At 50.8% G+C, this 21,969-nt stretch overlaps 1 protein-coding gene across 8 annotated transcripts in view; it reads right to left on the bottom strand.

Moving 5' to 3' along the window:
- ATXN7L1 (ataxin 7 like 1) overlaps window positions 1–21,969 on the bottom strand; it is a 269,582-nt gene that overhangs the window by 178,655 nt on the left and 68,958 nt on the right. For 7 of the 8 annotated variants that reach the window (XR_007130729.1, XM_047752413.1, XM_047752412.1 and 4 more), the window contains one exon: window positions 1,096–1,200. The exons of the other annotated variant lie outside the window; for it this stretch is intronic. Coding sequence is in view for 6 of the 7 variants with exons in the window: in XM_047752413.1 (XP_047608369.1) it covers window positions 1,096–1,200 (105 nt within the window). In the remaining variant the exon portion in view is untranslated. The remainder of the gene's footprint in view (window positions 1–1,095; window positions 1,201–21,969) is intronic. 8 annotated transcript variants of the gene reach the window in all.

Consider the following 21,969-nt stretch of genomic DNA (forward strand, 5'->3'; position numbering starts at 1 on the left):
ACATCATATGTATACATACACATTCACGAATGATATCAGGATATATATAAACTATCCTACAGATACATTTACTGGAGGGCTTAGATAAGCCCACCTCCTTTAATTTTATAGCTCTTTATTACAGAACAGTGCTAACTGAAGGGCTGGGGGAAAATGAGAAACTCTGAGTATAAGAAAGGAGAAACGTGTAATTTGCAAAAGGGTATTCAATATAATGTAATTGCTTTTTTTAGGCACAATATTTAATGCTCTTTGAAATTTAATAGTAAAGGAGGGCATTCAGATTTTCTATTCATCAAAAGGGAGGAGAGAGCTTAAATCAAAACATCAGGAGCTACCATTCTGGAACTCAGAGCACATTACAGCGTTGGAAATCAGCTGGTCCAATACCCCTTGTGAATAGAAGGAGACTTCCACCCAGAGAGGTTCAATCACTTCCTGTCTCAGGTTAGTAGCTGTTTATTTGTTCCTAGGGGAGCAGCCCTGCGGACCTGATCTGTTCTGTCCACACGGCACCTGCACTGAAGGAGGCCAGCGTTTGCCGTGGAACAGCTGAAGGGAATTTCTTACACCACGGATGTAAAGATACAGAGGGAAAGCGAGTTCCCAAACACACCTGTTTCTTTCTTTCTTTTTTTTAACAAGGAGGATTATTAGGAGAAGCTGAGCTTGTAGCTTTGCTACATGCATTTCCTGGGGGCAGCACCTGAGTAGCCCCCATTGGTGTCCCGCCCTCCCTCCCCGCCCCATGTCAATCCAGGGAGACTCTGTTTGGCTGTCTATAGGGGGAACCAAACGTCAGGGTGCAAGACTGCAGGAGTGGTTCCTCAAGCCACCGCTGCCCCTCCTCTTTGTCGCCTGCAGAGGCCACCATCTATCTACCTCAACAACGGAAGGTTTTTTTCTCTAGTGTCCCAGCAGGGCTGAGCATTTCAGCAAAAGGACTGCAGCTCCTAAGGCAGTCAGCCTGGGAGCGGAGGCGGAGCCCCTGGAGAAATTTACCCATGGCCTTGGGCTGAGACAGACCCGGGGCCAGACCACCAGGGGAGGGCTTCTCCCCTACGTCGGACGTCGGCCGGTCAGGAGTCCACTTACCACAGTGGGACTGGAAGACCTGCGGCTTGACGACCTGGTTACAGGCACTGCACACCACGAGGTAGAAGTCGTCGTGTGCTGGGTAGTGGCCAAACAAGTGCATATCTGTGGGGGAAAGGAAAACAGGTTGTTTTGAAAAAGCAACTAAGTCTTAGAAAGGGGTTCGATTTCTTCTCGGAATTTCCTCAAGGACAGTTTTTTCCAAGCAAGACACGCAGAAAGGGCAATGATCTTGGTGAAAGGGAACGGGGTGCGTCATAAGGGAGCTCCCCACGCTCAGGGAAGCCAGTGTTTTGGAGAACCCCTCCTCATTTCCCTTGCAAACAGACGGCCACCACTGTGGTTTGGGCAGTGGGGCTGGGCTGCCCAGAGCTGCCTGCATGCTCCGGGGAGTCACCCTGTCCTGGAAGAGGGCCCCAGTGTTAGCCGGGACCCAATAAGGCTCTAGTTATTTTAGGATGGGGGAGCTCCCCAAAACCCATTTCAGTATAAGCACAGGCTCTCAGGTGAGTAAGGAGGTGAGAAGCCTGGGGAGAGATAGAGGAGTCATCCTGACCTCACGGCTGCTTGGGTGCCCCGTCACCTGCGGGAGACACAGGGTGAAAGGAAGCATCCAGGCAAGTGCTCCCTGGCTGCCGTCACTATCCATTCTTCATTTGGCAAATATATATATATATATATAGCTTTTTTTAGGGCCACACATGCAGCTTATGGAGGTTCCCAGGCTAGGGGTCGAATCAGAGCTGTAGCTGCCAGCCTACACCACAGCCACAGCCATGCCAGATCCGAGCCGCATCTGCGACCTACACCACAGCTCACGGCAACGCCGGATCCTTAACCCACTGAGCGAGGCCATGGTTCGAACCTGGGTCCTCATGGATGCTAGTCAGATTTGTTAACCATGGAGCCACGATGGGAACTCCCATTTGGCAAATATTTACTGAGTGCTCAAGTGCACCGGGCACCGTGCTGGGTGCCGGGGATAACTGGAGAACAAGAATGAGGGCCCTGCTCTGCTGGAGCAGAAAAGAGAAACACTAACCCGAATCGCACACGTCGTCATTTGGTTGTAACTGTGGCCCCGACTAAGGAGGAGAAACCCAGGGTCTCACGAGAGTGGGTGGCAAGTAGACTTAACCTCATCTGAGGCGTCAGAGAGGCTTCTCTGAGGAGGGGCTAGAGAAAGAAAAGGCCAAGGGAGGGAGAGGAAAGTTCCAGGTTGGCCAAGCAAGGAGATTCTGGGTCTGAGGTGTCCGAGGAACAGAACGAGGGAGGAGCCCAGAGAGTGAAAGCCTTGTGGACTAAGGCAGGGATTTTGAACCTGGCTTTAAGAACGATGGGAAGCTCCCGAAGGTTTTTAAGCAAAGAAGTGACAGTAAATATACACCATTAGATGACCAGTTATGTGGCCGATGAGACACAACTGCGTTTGTCCTCACAAAAACCTGTCCGAGAGTGTTCATGGTACCATTATTCATAACAGCCCAAGGGTGAAAGCAACCCAGATGCCCATCAACTGCTGGGCGTACAAATAAGATGTGACATATCCATACGATGCGAGGTTCTCTGGCCATAAAAAGCAATGAAGTACTGATACTTGGTACAACAAGGATGGACCTTGAAAACATACACTAGGTAAAAGGAGCCAGTCACAAAAGGCCACATATAGTATGACTCCTTTTATTTTTGATTTATTTATTTATGTTTGTCTTTTGTGTGTTTTTTTAGGGCCGTACTCAAGACATATGGAGAGTCCCAGGCTAGGGGTCTAATCGAAGCTACAGCTACCGGCCTACACCACAGCTCACAGCAATGCCGGATCGTTACCCCACTGAGTGAGGCCAGGGATCGAACCTGCAACCTCATGGATACTCGTCAGATTCGTTTCAGCTGCACCCCAACAGGAACTCCAAGTATGACTCCATTTATATGAGCTGTCCAGGAGAGCTAGAGAGGCAGAGTAGACTAGTAGACTAGCCGTGGCCTGGAGGCACTGCAGGAAATTGAGGGGTGGCTGCTAAAGGCTACAGGTTTCTTTTAGGGGTGATAAAAATGTTCTCAGATTGATACCAGTGGTGGTTGCACAATGCTGTGATTTTACTGCAAACGACTGAATTGTACATTTTAAATGGGCAAATTGTATGAGAGGTGAATTATATCTCAACAAAGCTGCTTGGGGAAAAAAAAGGTCAGTTTTGAGGAAACTGGTAGTTACACCTCCTTGAGCACCACTGGGTGGAGCTAGGGTTCTGCCTCCACCTCCCTCTTCTTAGCTGACAGGTTCCAGAGTCCCTGAGAGCTGGGTGGACAGAGGAAATAAAAGACACCTCTGCATGAAAGTGCTTTGCATTGCAGACCTGAACTTCCTCTCCCAGCCCCCCACGCCCTCATTTTCTAGATTCCACCTGTATCTTTAACGAAAACCACCAGCTGCACGATGGTTCTCTGAGCTGCTGGGCGAGGCCACAGGGAAGCCGAGTTCCTCCTGATGTGGGGACAGCTCATTTATAATCCAACACATGCTTCCACGGAGTTCTCCACTGAGCACAACCCCACTGCTCAGAGGGAAATGGAATCGATCCATTTATTACATGGCCAGGAGCCGATCCCCCTGCCTTGGAGAAGGCGGGATTGGAAGGGTGAGAAGGGCTCCGATTGCTGGGTCCCCCCGCCCGTCGGTTCCAGGTGCGAGAACCCCACACCCGCCGCGGTATTCAGGCCAGGCTGTGCGCAGGCGCACTGAATCTCTGCAGCATCTGTGGCTCCGGACGTGGCCTGTCATTTCCCCTCTAGGACTCGCCTCTGCTTCCACTCTGACTAAGACGTTACAAGAGGGGAGCGTTATTAGTCAGCGCCTGGTAGGTGGGCGGGCGAGCGAGCAGGGGGTGGGGGGCTGTGGAAAGTAAGGCTGAGAGAGAACCCAGCTGTGACCAGAGGCCCCAAGCGTGGAGAGGCCCAGGCCGGGCCCACCCAGCATGTCCTGGGCCCTCACTTCTGAGCCTCCCAGCCCGCGGAGGAGGCAACCCAGCCCTGCACTGCTGACACCACTCCTGCTTTACTCTTAATTTATAGGTTATTTTTATAATATATATTCTCTTGTTGAAAAATAACAAAAGTGATCCCTGGTCTTTGAAGATACATTTGAAAAGTACAGACAAGCCAGAAAAAATTAAAAAAAAAAAAATCACTGGCAACCTTTATTAACACTTTGCATCTCATTTAGATTTAGTCACATTTTCTATCCAGGAACATGTGAAACCAGGAGCTGGCAAGGGCTAAGACGTTTATTTATTCAACAGCGTTTCCTGAGCTGCCTTACATCCTTTCTGCAATAGATCAAGCTATAAAGGAATAAAAGGAAAGCATTAATTAAAAAAAAAAAGCATTCACAAAAGTTTCTTGAGCACCTACTTGTGCTAGAAGTTGTGCAGAGCACAGGGACTGAGAGGTAGGGTGCAGGGAACGTATCTCTGCACTTTTTTTTTTTTTTTTTTTTTTTGCTGCACCTGCAGCACATGGAAATTCCTGGGCCGGGGATCGGATCTGAGCCACAGCTGCGACCTATACCACAGATGTGGCAACACCGGATCCTTAACCCACTGTGCAGGGTCAGGGATTGAACCCAGGCTTGAGCAGCGACCCAAGCCATCGCAGTGTCTCTTCGCCTGACAAGCTGTCCAAGGCCTGTCAGGCCTCCAGAGGCTGTGCCACTTCAGTATTCCCTCGGCAACCTGCAGGGCCTCTCCCCACTCCTTGCACACACCTCCAGGTCAAGAGTTGAAGGTAAAGGTTAGGCTGGTCAGAGACTGGCCACCCTGGGGGTGTCCTACTTTGGGCCTTCTGCTCCACGGGGTCTCTTCTTAGTTTCCTCCAAGGCAGTTTCACCTGTGCACATGTCTGCCCGGAAGAATGTCTCCTGTGGGAATTGAAAGGACCTGCTGGCCTGCTTGATTATTCCTCAGTGATCAGACATTATAATCTCTGCTACAGGGTGCCCAGGTTCTGAGAGCCTGGCACATGGGGAGCAAGATAAGGCACCTGGCTTCTGGGAGGAACCGCTGCTTCCTGGGGCTAGGCCATCTCAGTGGGCTGTCTGCCGGGGGACAAGGGAGGAAAGAAGGCAGGGAGAACTGGAAACTACTACGCCTGGCATCATGCTAGGTAGCCTATTACTAATTTTTCCCCCACCCCTCTCAATTTAGCACCCGAACAGAACTTGCAGTGCACAGTGAAAAATAAAAACAGTGCTAGGCTGAAGCGGGCTTGGACCAGGTTTCAAGAGTCAATTGTGCAAGTCTCCTAACTTGTTCGATGAGATCAAGATGGTAGCTTGAAATCGGCCACTGCAGGAGTATTTACACCATGGAGATAAGCAACCACCACAAATCAGGTCTTTTCTTTTGGAGAGCCACGTTGTTAAACATTTACCAGTGTACCACTGAACAAAGATGAAGAAAAAAGGGAACAGTGGAACCACCTGCAATGACCCCACTTCAGGATAACCACGTTGGCATGTTAATATATATCCTCCTAGACTTTGTTATCTGCTAACATTATCCTAGTTAATCCTCATAATTAACCCATGAAGTTGCCATCCCACTTTCCAGGCAAGGAAACATAGGTAAAGTAATTGGCTTGAGATCCCATGGCAGTAATTTTTAAGTGGGAAGAGATTTGAGGATTCTCTCATTCCAAAGCCCACGCTCCTCCACTGGCAAAAGGCCACATCTTTCCTAAGAGCAAGATCCTGTTTCAAAAATGAAGAAACCAGTTTGAAAGGGTTGCATGGATGACTAATGGGCTGTCCCAAGGCTCTGAGAGAGCTGCTGGCATTTGCACAGGCCTGGGGTCTGAAGGAGAGATTCAGACCACAGTACTCTTTGCTGTGCAACCTCAGGAGAGGTGCACAACCTTTCTGAGTGTCAGTTTCCTCATCCACGAAATGGGGCTCACCGTTCTTGCCTCATGGGGTTGCTGTGATGGCTCCTAAAAGCTGCCTGGCCTTGTATGTTCTTCCTCCAGGGATTTGGGAGAGAGTATAGAGAAAGCTTTAGTCAAGGTCTTCTCCCCTGTTTTTCAAAACTAACTTGTGTTCCCTTCAGTGGGAGAGTCCTGGCTCCAGGCAGCATTCTTCGACTCTCCTTCATGACCACTCACAGCCAGCCTCTTGGGGAGCCCTGGGCGTCCCTGCAACCTGTAGGACTTCCTGTGTGCATGTCCAGCATCACACACGTGTGTGGACAGCTGAGGGCTGACAGCCCCCAGGAGCGATCTCTCTCTAGGCTGTGGTTGGGTCCCAAGAAACATAATGGTATGTTCTGTTCCACTCATTTCTTTTTGTATTATTCTATTATGTTTCATTAGAAAAAAATGCTCACTGAGATCTGGAAATTAATTTCATGACCCTTTCATGGGTCACAAGTCAAAGTCTGAAAAATACCACTGAAGGGAATCCAGTGAGTTAGGGCTGAGCTGAGCCTGAGAGTTAACTGGGGTTTAGAGAGGTTGGTCCTCAGTGGTCACCTGGGAGTCTGAAGCCATGAATAGCATCGTTAGTGCCAATTATACGCTGGATTGCACTGTGCCAGCTCAGAGGAGCTGATCATATCTCTTCCTAGCTCTGAATTTAGTGAGGCATGTCAATGGCCTGAATCGGCCACAGTGGGAGTATTTACACCACGGGAATCGACATCCACTACCAATCAGGGCTGCTTCTCTTGGAGAGCTGGTTGTGAAAACATTTACCAGCACGCCACTGACTAGCACCCACTCTAGCATCACTCCTCCCTGGATCAATTTCCCTAGTTATAAAAATAGAGATAATTATATTTGTCATTTACCACACTGGATGCAGAAAGGCTTTTGGGAACGGAGGAGGAGATTGTTATGTTAATATAAAATTATGGTAATAGTATTGATCATTAATCCAAGAACATATGCACAACAGAGCCAGGTAAACATGTTGATCATTTTCTGTATCACATGAGCACAAAAAGGCTACAACTTATCCAGGTCTAGAGGCAAGAAGGGGGCTGGGGGAGGGGGGATGGGGATGAGGGCATGGAGAACTAAGTTCTTTCCAGCGTCTGTCAATCTAATGCTTACTCCTTAAGGGTTATACATGGAGAGTATTCATAGCTTAGGCTCAGAGTATTAAATTAATGCTGCTCACACATGAGCATACAGGCTATTCTCAGTGCCCCTGTTTGAAGCAGTGCACTTTACTTCTTTTTTTTTTTGTCTTTTTGCCTTTTCTAGGGCCACTCCCACAGCATACAGAAGTTCCCAGGCTAGGGGTCTCATCAGAGCCGTGGCCACCGGTCTACGCCAGAGCCACAGCAATGCGGGATCCGAGCCGTGTCTGTGAACTACACCACAGCTCAGGGCAACGCCGGATCCTTAACCCACTGAGCAAGGCCAGGGATCGAACCTGCAACCTAGTCGGATTCGTTAATCACTGAGCCACCATGGGAACTCCCCCTTTACTTTCCCTAACTTCTGGCAGAATTCTCATCTGTGGCAGAGTCAGTTGTCAAAGGCATTCATGTTATCAATGAAGTCTGGCCTCCTCGGCCTGCCTTGGACAGCACTTAGGTTCCTGCAGGCCCTGTCTGGCTTTCGCAGCTTCACTTCCCCTGAACACCCCTCTCCAAGTGGCAGAGGAGAATGAAGGGGACGGAGCCTAGCTGGGGTGGAAGAAGAGACAAACTTTAGGACACCAGAATGGTTCCTACGAAGGTAGAATAACAACTCTGATTTCTGGGTGTAGTTGATGAATTGTTTCTTAGGTCAATACTGAAAAAGAAATTGGCAGAACAGGAAGAGCATCTTATAAACATCTTTCTGAAGGGAACGCTTCTTTTTTTTTTTTTTCCTTCTTTTTAGGGCCATACCCTTGGCATATGGAAGTTCCCAGGTTAGGGGTCAAACTGGAGCTGTAGCTGCCGGCCTACAGCACAGCCATGGCAATGGCAACGTGGGATCAGAGCCTCATCTGCGACCTGCACCACAGCTTACAGCAATGCTGGATCCTTAAACCACTGAGTGAGGCCAGGGATCGAACCCACGTCCTCATGGATACTAGTCTGGTTTGTTACTGCTGGGCCACAATGGGAACTCCTTGAAGGGAACACTTCTGATAAGCAAAGTCCCGAGTGTATAAACTTTCATTGATACCCAGTATTCGTTCTGTGAAAATGGCTGCAGTTAAGGGAAAGGCAGAGTGACATGTCCAAGTCACTTATTTGTACAGGACTTATTTCTAAGATGGGAAGGCAGCTGGTTTTGTGGCTTCAGGATCACATGAGATGCTATGCACGCTTGAATTTGCCCCTGGACACCTTCTAAAGCTCAAGATTTGGGGTTCCCATCGGGGCTCAATGGTAGCGAACCTGACTAGTGTCCACGAAGATCCAAGTTTGAATCCTGGCCTTGATGAGTGGGTTAAGGATCCAGCGTTGCCATGAGCTGTGGTGTAGGTCACAGATGAGGCTCAGATCTCACGTTGCTATGGCTGTGTGTAGGCCAATGGCTGCAGTTCTGATTCCAACCATAGCCTGGGAACTTCCATATGTCACGGGTGAGGCCCTAAAAAGACAATAAACTAAACTAAACTAAAAAAATAAAATAAAGCTCAAGACTGGGGGCATGATGAAACAACAACTGGTGAGAGCTCCAAAGATGAAATGCTTAAGAAAGATTGATTACAGGTTGATTCCTTCTTTTTCTTTTTTTTTTTTTGCTTTTTAGGGCTGCACCCGAGCCATATGGAGGTTCCCAGGCTAGGGGTCCAATCAGAGCTATAGCTGCTGGCCTATGCCATAGCCACTGCAACACGGGATCCGAGCTGCATCTGCCACCCACACCACAACTCACGGCAACGCTGGATTCTTAACCCACTGAGCAAGTCCAGGGATCGAACCTGCAACCTCATGGTTCCTAGTCGGATTCATTAACCACTGAGCCACAACGGGAACTCCTGATTCCTTCTTACTGCAAGTGGGAATGCCAAGTAGAGCACAGGCTGCACAAAGAAGCAGCCTGGCTTCGAAGACCGTGGGACAGATTATCAGCAATTGATGATACCTACGCTTGCTATAGAAGATACTGCAGTGGGAAATGGCAGGCAGCAAAGCAGACAACTTTTCATTTTACTTTCTTGAAAAAAAAAAAAAAATCCCCAGAAAATGGCCTCAGGTTTCCCCCAAAGTCTTTCCCAGCGTTGTGAAACCACTCTGGTTGCTATAGGAATTATGAAAATGTCAAGGTAGCATATGCCACTAGTATAACAACAATCTCACATAATTTTAAAATTCAGCTTCCCTTTCAAACTGACTCTAAAAAAACAATGTCATGAAAAAAGCCTGAGATTATATTTATGTAATTCCAACCCCCCGAGCCCTTTCCAGGAAGGTAGATGTGAGCCTCTGCCCATGGGGGCCGGGTTGGGGGTGGGGTCAAGGATCCAGAGACCTTGGTGGGACCTTCGGATGTGACAACCCTGTGATAACGGCTGCAAAGCGGGTCCCACTGGCTTCCTTGGAAAAGTACCCAAAAGATGAGGTTGGTTGGCTGTGGTTTTGCTTTGTAGGCTTCCACTTACATAAACCCAGACAGGGAAAGTTATCGGAAAAAACAGTAATTCTGATTCAGGGACACACATGGCCGCCTCCAAGCAGATTCAAATCCAGACGCGGAGGCCACCTCAGGAGAAGCGCCTTTCACGCTGGGAGAGCAATGCTGGATCCTTAACCCACTGAGTGAGGCCAGGGATCGAAGTCCTACAGGCCTTCCTTTCTCCCATTAATCTTCATGCGCTCATTATACAGTTTTTATTAATGTGTCTTCTCTGTTAGTGGAGTTTTCGGCTGCATTTTAATCACTTATGTCAAATGGAAAGCGTGAGGGTATAAAAAAACCTTTCTCCTTTGCTCTGACAGCGTGACGTGGTGGGTTCCCCAACCCCCAAATCTCCTTAAAGTCACAGAACAAGACAATTTGGGGTCTTCAAAGCAACGACCTCAGACCTGACACCTCCCACTCCCCCAGCAGAATGCCAAGCTCCTCTCGAGGAAAATTACAAAAAAAAAAAAAAATGCGGTCACTTTCCGTTTTTCAGATCTCTGAAAACCCAGGGCCTGACTGTGAGGGCTTCAAAAACAACGAAATCTGGAAACGGAAACTGAAACAGGAGGACTAGAAAAGCAAGCTGCAAGCAGCGCGGTGAGTTCTACAGCATCAATGAGGGCGGGCGTGCGCGGGCGGCAGGCACAGGGCCTTTCTTCTCGTACAAACCAAGGACTCAAAAGCCTCAGCGTCTTCTGGCTGTGGCTGGGCCACGAGGCACTCCCTTTTGCAAAGCTGGAGCAGGAGCCAGGCCTGGGAGCAGGTGGACGTGCGCTATTCTGCTGCATGATCCATCCCCACTCCCTCCTCAACCCAACCCAGCCACAAACCCCAGCCAGCCCTCATGGTCACAGGAGCCAGCCCATCCCTCCTTCCTCAGGTGAAGGGCCTTCATAGACCTGCACTCATGGTGTAATTGAGACATGTGGCTGCACAGGGTCCTGGACCAGCCTCTCCCACTCCCCTCTGCAGCACAACGAAGGAAGAGGGATGGGATGGGCGGGACCTGGGGAATGAATGTAGCCCAAGGTTTAGAACAAAAACTGTGAGAGGTGGGCCTTGTCAAATGCAGTGCCTGAGAGCTGGGCTCTGGAGTCAGGCAGCCTTGAGCTCAAATTCCTGACTCTGGCTTTTGGCATGATAACCCCTCTACGCTTCTGTTTCCTTACCTGGATTAAATGACATGTTTACAAAGGAGCTGGCACACAGTGAGGATATCAAAAATACAGTGTATTCCTACCTATGACCCTCTGTCTCTCGAACTCACCCATACACTCCTCTGAGAGGCCTCCTTTGATGAGCCCAGAGGGGACGCAGGGACTCCCTTTCTCTGCCCAGATGTGCCCTTGGCCATGTGACCACGGCTTCCCTAAGAATGTACTGGAGTCACTGTTTTACGCCTCTCAGATCAGACTGGGATCTCCTTAAAGACAAGACAAGGGTGACTCGGCGCCCTTTACACATCCTTAGTCCAATAGAGTGGTGCCTAGTGACCACTTAATAAATGTCCATGAGCTAATTATTAGGCTGAGGGTCCCAAGAAGTTGATTTACTTTCCATATTCCTTCATTGTCTCTTGTCAAAAGGGGCAAGTTGTAAGTGACAATGCATTGCCCTAATGCCAATGCTGCTAACTGACATCACGAGGTCAATAGTTATGTCTGTTTGTTCATTCTTGGAGCTCCTTGGAAGACAAGTGTTGTGTGAGGCAAAGGAAGCATGTTCCAGCAGCCACCATCTGGAAGATGTGTTAATTCCTGCCCCCATCGCGCCGTGAAGGCTGGATCCTTCCTTCTCTGACATACACGGCCATTCCCCATCCCACCCCCAGGGACAGTCCCCCCGCAGCCAGTGTCTGCGGCTTAAGGGTGTTTGCCGGATGCTCCCTCTGGTCCCATTATCTGCAGGTGTCTTGTACATCAAGACAGTGGGTGATCCAGGTCCTGGAAGATCCAGGCTCCTCCCACCTCTTTCTGTATCAGCTCTGGACCAGCACAGCAGCCAGGCTCAGCCTAGGGCACACCGAGCCCTCTTGGCCCAACCTGGCAGAGAGACGGACTGGCTGGCCAGGCAGTGATGACCTTGGTAGCCAAGAGAATATTTCTGCAATGGGTTCCCCTTGCCTCTTCCTGGCTTAGGCAACAACACCAACCTTCCGCCCCTAAAAAAATGTTCCCAGGGATGTCAACCCAGCCCTGATTCCCTCAAGCACCCGCAGGGATACCCGGGCTCTCCCTGGCCAGCATACACATCCTCATCCATCATTCCAGCCTGGCCGGCGGGTGGCTTCTGGCCTGACATCCTCACCTCTGGCCCGCAGGACAGATGAGGAACACCTAATCACTGTGACAGGTACTTGAGTCCCGAGAAGGTAACCTGGCTCAACAATTCCTACAGCAAGGGCTGCTTGGGCTTAGAGATGAGCTATGTGGACAGGATACCCCCACCTGGCCCTCCCCACACCAATCCTAGTGCCCTGGCCCGACCTGGCCAGGGAGAAGTTCGATGCAGAGGACAGGATGGGAGCAGCATGCTCAACAAGGGCCTGGGAGTAAAGACTGTTTAGGTCACCGTGACTCAATTAGAGGTGTGTGGGGGGAATTCTAGTCCCTTCCTGGGCTCTCCTGCCTAGAGACACTTAAAGAGTTGACAAGAGGAGTGGCCTACACTGCTTTGGAAAGGTGGCACGCCATCACAGGCTCCTGTCCCTCTCTGGCTCTCCCGCCTGGGTCGTTTACAAGCTTAAATGCTCGTGTCAATCTTTATGCCCACATCACCATCCACTTGAGGGAGTAAAGCTGAGGTATTCGTTTTCACAAAATCAGGGGGCCTCCCCGGGCATTGCTCCTCAGCTGGCCTGGCTTGATTTCTCTGGAATAGGCGTTTCCTCCCCCGAGCCTCCCTGGCCCGAGAAGTTTGCAAGCTTGTCTCTGTGAGGCCAGTTTCCAGCTGATTTCAGGGGTGACTCCACCCCCTTCTGTCCTGGGGCCTCTCCAGAGTCTCCTGCCACAGTCTGTGACTCTGAGATGTCTTCGCTCTCTCCGCCCCCACCCAAGAGGGGTGAGGTGGGGGGAGGCGCCATGCTTCAGGCAACAGGGCAGTAGATTTGGGGACGAGCTGGTGATGACCTACATAGGCTGCTTTTCCTTACAAGACGGGTTATGGTCAAAGAGAATTTCCAGACCGAATAGAACAATGCCATGAAGGAGAACTTAAACGGGTCAGGGGAAATCAATGAAAGCATCTTCTTTGATGTTTTTTCATGTAAGATGGTCCACTTTTTTGTTGTGGCGAGCTGGACTGAGTCTGGAGGATGAACTAACTGGTCCCTTAGTTCCTTTCCAGCCCTTTGGTTACAATGTCTGATCGGGCAGGAAGTGGGTCAGGAGAAGCATGGGCGAGGAAAGGGGGAGGAAGGGGAGGATGCCACACCCATATTACAAAGGAAATCTCTGGGAAAGGCAAACAGAGCCCCAAATCTGAGTGGTTTATTTTTAAAAGGAGTTAGGGATGGTGATCCGCCCATCCAACCATCCATCTACCTACCTACCTCTCTGTTGACCTACCTACCTATAGAGATGATGCCTATACAGATGATAGCATCTGCCTCTATCATCTCTCTCTCTCTCTCTCGTATCTATCCTACCTATCTATCTATCTGTCTGTCTGTCTGTCTGTCTATCTATCTACCATCTCAATCTTTTTCATCTATCATCTTTCTTTCCATCTTAGGAAGCATCCTAGTTTTGAGCACACGAATTTGATGTCTGCCATCTTGTTTCTTGAGACTCATGGGCCCAGAGGCTTTCATTCATCTTGAGGAAAACAAGATCAAGAGCCAAGGGCAGAGGGACAGGGTGGGGCTGGGGTCCCCAGCTGCCTGTGGGAGTCACACCGCAGGTACTGAGGGCTTTCACAGAATAATGAATAATGACAAAAACGGCACTTCCCATTAGGCTTCTGTCGCTGCTAACTTAGAAATGGACTGGCCAGGGCCAGGCAACGGCTAGCACGGAGATGCTGCACTCGCCCCAGCACAGCGATCTTTTAGGTGATGTGTCACGGACCACGCTCAAAGCGGAGTCCAAGACGTCCACAAGCAGTGTCTCATGAATTCAGGAAGTGCGACATTTTTAAAGGCACAAGAAGAGGCCTCTGTGAAACTGCAGCGGGGCAGGCCTTGGCTCTCCAATTATTGCCACAAGTGCCAGCCAGAACATGCAAGAAAGTGCCCACCCCAGGAGGTTTCGGGCATGCCAACCTCTGCTCAGCTGTTGGGGGTTCTGTCATTACTCTGCTTGCAGATTCGGGGATTAAGAAGAGGTGCAGACTCAGAATTCATCAGACCATGGCTGGAAGGCGAGGCGGTCCCAGGGCCTGTGGTCACGATGAGTCCCACAGCAGTCGGGGGTGGATTCCTACTCAGAGGGTCCACGGCAAGAAACGCCTGGATCCTGTGGCACCTGTCAGTGGCTTTGAGTGTAAAGTCGAGTTGGCTCTGGCCGTAGCTTTTCTGTAACTGGCAAAGAGGTGACAACGTTCTTTTTTAGAGATCACTTGTCAAGGCCGTGGAGCCCCATGTGCACCCTTCAAAGATGACATGTTTGGAGTTCCCGCTGTGGCTCAGCGATTAACAAACCTGACTAGCATCCACGAGGACATGGGTTCAATCCCTGGCCTCGCTCAGTGGGTTGGGGATCTGGCATTGCCATATGCTGTGGTGTAGGCTACAGACTTGGTTTGGATCCCACGTTGGTGTGGCTCTGGCATAGGCCAGCAGCTGCAGCTCCGACTGGACCCCTAGCCTGGGAACCTCCATATGCTGCAGGCACAGCGCCCAACCCCCCCACCAAAAAAGACAAAGATGACATGTTCACCCAGATGACGCTGCCAGAGCTCAGAGGTAAATGTGCCATTTGGCTCTGTTGAGAGATGCATCCACTCGGCATAGCCAGAGGGCAGTGGCAAGAATTGCTTAATGTTCCTGGGAGTCAGTGTCCAAAACACTAAAGCCATGGGGACAGTAAGGCTGCAGGAAGTTGGTGACAAGTCATTCCCCTGGGGCAGAGGTGCTTACAGGGGAGCTGGAGCCACTCCAGATGGACCTGCCACTGCACCAGTGCTCATGAGGGACAGAAAGGACCTTTGCTCTAAGAAAATGAAAAAAACCGAGCAACCGTCACATCTGGGCTCCTCAAACCAGCCACTCACACTTCGCATCCACTGGGATGGGCTAGTGTCTAAAGCTGGCGGCCTTCAGAGCACAGAAGCCCAGGAATAAAAAAATCCCCCACAGAAAGGATTACAGAAAACTATTTTAATGTAATAGAAAATCAGATCGATCAGCTGGAGGAGAAAAATCATAATGTCTTCAATCACAAATCAAGCATGAAGCTAGTTCTGCACCTGAGGAGAAAAGGTACAGACTTTCTGCGAGGTTCCTCTGGGATCCAGCCCCACCTCGGAGTCCCAGGTTCAGCTTCCACCAGGTCCTCCATCACCAGCCTCTCCTTTCCCCCTCCCTCCACACTCACAGAAGTCCTACTTGTCCTTCTAGGCTAGCTTTAGTGCAGCCTCCTCCAGGGAGCCTTCTCTGGTTCCCTCAGAGACAATAACGCTTTCTTTGTACTTTCATAGTCCTTTGCATTTATGGCTGTACAGAGGCCAGCACACCTGCTTACAGATGGATACACCTACCTTCCACCATTTGCACACTCATGTTTTATATACTGACTCAAGCATTTAACGGTTAAGACTGTAAGCAGCCTGCTCAAATGCTAAAGAGTGCCGGTGCCTCAACTGCCTTACTTTAGACAAGGAACCACCCAAGAGACAGCTGGAGCAGCTGTGGGGCAGTGGGAAGAGCAGCTAATTCCCACTCTGCCTCTAGCTCGCTGTGCAACACCGAGCAAGCCACAGAACCTCTCTGGGTTTGTTTTTCCTTTTCTGGAAAACGGTGGTCATTTCTTCCCCACCAGGTTACTCGAGGGTTCAGTGAGGTCACTTATGCCAGGGCCAGCATCTTACAGGCACTCAAACGCCCATGAAATGGAACTGAACTTTAGCCGGAACTGGCGAAGCCAAAAGCCAAAGACTTACAGAGGAACGTTATTTTACAGACGGCTCAGTGCCTTGTTGAAAAGACAGGTTCTGGACTCAGCCTGCCTGGATTTTCATCCTGGCACCCCCCTCCTTGGAAAATTCCTCTGGGGCCTCCGTTTCCTCATCCACTTAACGGGGATGGTACTAACGGGACAGCTGTCAGTCTGAGATGAAGGCAACACACATTTGACGTCTGGTGCCTGGAAAGCACTCAATAAATGTTAGCTATTGCTATGATCTGGAATCTAATTTTGCACAGTGGGACTTTAAGAAAACAATCCTGTTACACTGGAGCAAAACACTGAGTGCTGAGAATGAAATCATTATGTTAAAAGCCACCAGACCTTGAACTTTCAGTCACTGAAGCCACAGGGTGAGTCAACAGCAGAAGAGGAATTCTCAAAGTGTGAATATTACCTGCAAATTGGACTGAATGTCAATGCCTGGACCCTATCCCTGACCTGTGGAGTGAGGTTCTCCGGAGATGGAGCCGGGAGGATGCACTTTTCACAAGCTCTTCAAGGGATGTGATAAACCCAAACAGTTCGTCCAGTCACTGTCCCATCAGGGAAACTAACATGGGAGACACTCACTGGTACATCCAAGGTTAGCTGGGTGGTCTGGAACCTCTTGCTGGCCAGGAGGGAGGAGTTTTCTGTACACATAGGGGTGCCACAGTGGGTACCCTGGCATGTGGTCCCATGTCCCCTTTTAGGTACCCCCACTTGTAAACTCTTTGGATCTTTGAGTCAAAAACAGAGTCCAGTGATGAGCTGGAGCCAACTGTGTGCCTTTCTTCCCGACTCCACATTTGGTGACTTCACTTCAGTCATCTAAAATTCACCAGAATGGGAGTATTGACAGCCCAGTGAAACCTATAAACCAGGGTTCCTAAATTAGCTCAGAGAGCCAGTACACCAGCACCACTGGTCCTCATCCATAACAAAGTTCCACGTTAGAACCTAACCTCTATGCAGTGGGGTCCAGGGTACTACGGCTAGGTCCCTGGATGGTTTGGGACCAGTTAAAGCCGGGTTTCTGAAAACCCACCTAAGCAACAATGCTAATGGAGTTTTGATGTCTTAGCCCTCGTGGCTCGGCTCAGAAGAAAACCTTTGTGCTCTGGGGTCTTTTTTTTTTTTTTTTTTTGGTGGTCTTTTTAGGGCCGCACCTGCAGCATATGGAGGTTCCCAGGCTAGGGGTCGAATTGGAGCTGTAGCCACCAGCCTACACCACAGCCACAGCAACACCAGAGCCAGATCTGAGCCACGTCTGCGACCTACACCACAGCTCATGGCAACGCCAGATCCTCAACCCACTGAGTGAGGCCAGGGATCGAACCCGCAACCTCATGGTTCCTAGTTGGATTCGTTCACCATTGCGCCACGATGGGAGCTCCTATGGTCATATCTTAAACCCTAGCACTAGCCCTGCCATCCGGCAGATCATAATCTTGGTACCCAAGTGGGGTACAGTCAGGGTGTGGATGCTTCAGGACTAACACCTCATGACCACTCAAAAAACAGCCCCGTCCACCTGAGGGCTGCCCAGGGGCCTTTATACCTGCAGGACACCAATCTACAGGGTCCAGGCGGTGCTGAGGATCTACGATAAATCTCACATCTCTGAGACGAGATGGGGGTTCAGAAGTGGCCTCGCTAAGCTTCAGCCCTGATCCCCAGCCTCCTATTCAGATGCCCCCAACTGTCTTTCAAAAGGTCACCTATTCAGACAGAGCCAGAAGCCCTGCCGTTGGCCCCATTTCAGCAGATACAGCTGCGGGAAATACACATTTTTTTCCCTCTGAATTCCTCCAGTCAGCAGTCAGGTGAGTCAGGGAGAACTCAATCCAATTTCTCAGGAAATCCTACTATGCTCTGGAAGGACACGGTTTGAAAAATCTATTTTTGTGCTTTTATTTACTTAAGGTCTGTATGCCTGGGGAAGCTTTTTCATAGTGCCATCAAACTGCTGCTCACTCACCGGAAAAAAAAAAAAAAAAAGATCCCATCTTCCTGGAACACGACCGGCTCCGGCATGGCCACGCGGCCTTGTCTTCCAGCCCCCGCAGGCCTGCAGCTGCCTGCCCAGGACAAGTGCCATCTGCAGCCCCGGGGAGCGTGGTATTAGGAAGAGGTTTTCCCAAAGGGCTCCCTCCACACCCTGCACAGCCTGCCCCTTCCAGGGCTGCCCAGAGCTCACGTATTTCTGGTTTCCTGCTTTAAATGCTCCTTTCGAGCCAGAAGCACAGCCTGTCTCCCGTGGGCCTTGCTCAGGCATTCCAGAGGCTTCCCAGAATAAACTGCTGGGAGCAGGGCCGGGGCTCTTCGGACAATCTCATCTTTCCAGAAGGGCCAAAAGCTCAGATCAGAAGACGAATGTGCTCAGTGTCACGCTCAGGGCTTGATAAGCGTAGACCGCATCCCAACTCAACCTCTGTGTCACATCTACCCAGTTGGGTCACCATCCAGCCAACTTCAACGTGGACTTTTAACCGGACCCCCGTGCAGGTCACACACCACACTCTCCAACTGCTTGCAGTGGTGGGTCATGGAGGTGTCCCAGACGTTGTCCTAGGCGGCCGGGGAGGGTGGTGCCAGTGGGGTGAAGGCATGTGTGCATTCAAACTGCAGGCCTTTTCAAGAACTAAGAGACCCTCTTCTCTGCTCTGGGCTGCTGGGGGTCCCCGAGTTGGTGCCTGAATGCTGGCCATCACCCCCATGACCCGGACCCCATTCCACTGTTGTGAGAAGACGGTGGGGCATAAGCAGTCTTTGGGGCTCAGGTGTCTGTCACTACCTCATCCAAGCATGAGACCCCTCTGGGTTCCCAGATTGCCCCTGCTCTTGTCTTCCCTCAGTGAAACAACGTGGTGGGACCAGGTTTTGAGTCTGTGCTTCACTGAGAGGCAGAATCTCACAGCTTTTTTTTTTTTTTTTTGTATTTTTGCCATTTCTTGAGCCGCACCCGTGGTGTATGGGGGTTCTCAGGCTAGGGGTCGAATCGGGGCTGTAGCCACCGGCCTATGCCACAGCCACAGCAACGCAGGATCCAAGCTGCATCTGCGACCTACACCACAGCTCACGGCAGCACTGGATCCTTGACCCACTGCGCAAGGCCAGGGATCGAGCCCGCAACCTCATAGTTCCTAGTTGGATTCGTTAACCACTGCGCCACGACAGGAACTCCAGAATCTCACAGCTTTTAAGGTACAGATTCCTGGCTTGTAGCCAGACTAATTGAATTAGAAATTCCAGGAGCCCGGGAATCTGCATTTAGGAACAAAGCTTTGCAGGTGATGTGGATGTCACTGTTCAAGCCAGGGCTGGGCTAGACTCCCCCAAGGCTCACTGCCCATCAAAACAGCCTATTATTTTATATACTTTCTCCCAGTTATGAGCCAGGAGGAAGAAGGGTAGGAATCGTCTGCCGACATGCTTCTCCAGAAAAGAAGGGACCTAAATGTGGTCTCCCTCTGGCCCAACTGAGCAGTCACCAGCCAACCACAGAAGGCAGCTCAGAAAAGGGCCAACACAGGTCACACTTGTTAGGGTTCAGCTCCACCCCCCAATGTTGAAGACTTTTGGGTAAGAGGAAGATGAAGGGGGCAGCCCTCAACCAGGGTGCTGGGGTGCAGCCAAGCCCCTGGGGCTGGACAGGTGTGGCCAGGCCTCCTTTCTGTCCTGGCTGCCTTCCCTCACTGATGCACCAGGAAAAGCCCCTTAAGACAAGCAACAGCCATGCTGAGACCAACTCAAACCAGGAAAAAGCAACCCTCCCTACGCCTCGGCTGTCTTAGCTCTAGAAAAGCCTGATGAAACGGGACCCCTGTGCCTGGCAGTCCCAGGGGTTTGCATGTGTAAGGAGCCAGCGCCACCCATCCGCATCAACATAAGACTCAGAACGGCATTAGATCCAGAGAAGAGGGGCACTTTTGCTGGATGGAGATGAACGCAAAGGCCCCCACTCTCTCCTCCCATCCCAAAGGACATCAGCCTCCCATTCCAAGTAACAAGTAAGAGGCAGCCCGATGAAACCACCTGTACGCCAGCCTCGTGTTTCTAGAAACACCTGTGCCACGTGTGAGGCGCCGGCCTGGGAGGGTCTGGTCTATGCTAGAGTCTTAAGGGGAAGACTTACTGCTAAAATATGATTGAATACAACTTCCATCACAGCAGCCAACATTCACTGTTATTAATTTATCCCCTGCTGGGCCCTGTGCTAAGTGCTTTATACACGGATTGTTTCATTGAATTCTCATGGTAGCCCTGCAGAGGCGGTAGCCGCTCCATGGTTGAGGGAAGGAGACAGAAGCTCCAAGAGGGTAAGCTATTTACTGCCAGGCTCTCAGCCTGGAAATGGTGGAGCTGAAATACGAATCCTGGTCAGCTCGCTCTTCACTTCCAGCCATTCTGCCTTTCCAGAGAGGATGGTGGCCTGGAGGAAAGGAGACTGACGGGGAAGTGACAGGAACAGGTCGGTTATAAGCAAGGATGTGTGGAGGAGCATTTAGCAAATGTCTGGGGAGTGATTTAGTAGCGAAGTACTGTCCACGCGAGGGTGCAGCTAAGGACAGTGATACTCTTATGACAATGAACGAGCCAGACGGGAGAACGGACTGGTGTAATAAAGGGCTAAGCTGTGCCAGACAGAGAACAGGACAGCACGAAGTGATGACAGACCCCAGCTGAACAGGCAGAAAGAGCAAAGGGAGCCGTGAACCTGGGCTGAGGCAGCGAGGGCTTGCTTTCGAAGGGTAGTTTTATGAGGGCAGGAGAGAAGATCTTGGCAGGGGCCCCTGTGCTGTGCGGGCAGAAAGGGGCCACCCACCTGTGTCTCCTGGCTTGGTAATCCTGTGTGTACACCGGCAGCTGATGGCATGGGTGCCATCTGGGCATCTGAGGTGATTTGGTGCAGAAAAGAGGTTGCTGGGTACACCCGCTACCCTCATCAACTCACATACCCATTCATTCATGCATTCATTCAAGGCTATTGATTGCCCTTACTCTATGCCAGGCACTGGGTTTCAGAGAAATGAATGAAGAGCTCCCAGTCATTAAGGGAGGCTGGCGCACGACTCACTATGACACTCGATGAACAGGGCGTGTACAGAGTACAAAGGAGGGTGAGCCAGGCTGCGGCAGAAGGTGGGAGGCTTCCCAGGATGACCCAGTGGGGTGGGTCCTGAGAGATGAGCAGGAGCACCCCAGGTAGAGGGAAGACTGAGGAATGAGATGACATGGCCCATGCAGGGTATCCCAGGTAGGTGAGTGGAGCCAAGAGAGGATGCTGGGAAGAAGGGCCACAGAGGTCGGGGGAGGGGCAGGTGTTACCCTGTGTGCGTGTGTGTTTTGGTGGCAACGCTGAGCTTGCTGGGACAAGCCTGGAGGTGAGGAGGCTGCTGCACTGGTCTTGTGGGGAGGATGCTGGTGTCTGACCTGGGGGCAGTGGCTGTGCAGATAGTGAGGATGAAGGAGCCGGGAGACAGTTGGCAGTGACCCGCTTTCCACAGTGGGAAATGACATACAGCTTTCTGGCTTGGGTTACTGGGAAGAGGGGGAGGTGGATGGGATACAGCAGAAGGGCGTGCACAGTGCTGTGGACTGAATGATGTCCCCCCACTTCCACATGATGGCATGCAGAGATAGGCTTTTGGGAGATAATTAGGTTGAGATGAGGTCATGAGGATGGGGCCTGCATGGTGAGATTAGTGCCCTTACAAGAAAAGGAAGAGACAGCAGGGCTCTGATTTTAAACAACAAATATCTGAACAAGTCTTGGGTCTGTAAGAGGCCAGGACGGCCTTCTTTGCCCCTCCAGGGTCTTTGCCTGGCCTCCTGTAGTCTACCCCTCAGCCATGCTTCTGTGCATGGGAGACCCGTACCCCACCTCCAGCCTGCCACCATGAGCACACCCCTGGGCTGCCCACAGTAAGAGCAGTGAGCACCAGATGCCAACTGTGTGCCAGACACCACACTGCTTCACAGAGGCGTCTTGCTCAGGCCCAGTTGACAGGTGAAGGAACTGTTCCTTGGAGAAGTGAACCTACCAGCCTGCAGTCACACTGCCAGTAAATGGGTTAAATGCCACTATACATACTGCCTAAAAAGGACCTGTTTCATTCACTTCTTCCTTGAAAGAGCCCAC

This window comes from Phacochoerus africanus, chromosome 11 (genome assembly GCF_016906955.1).
Source record: "Phacochoerus africanus isolate WHEZ1 chromosome 11, ROS_Pafr_v1, whole genome shotgun sequence".
In the NCBI taxonomy this organism is placed as follows: domain Eukaryota; kingdom Metazoa; phylum Chordata; class Mammalia; order Artiodactyla; family Suidae; genus Phacochoerus; species Phacochoerus africanus.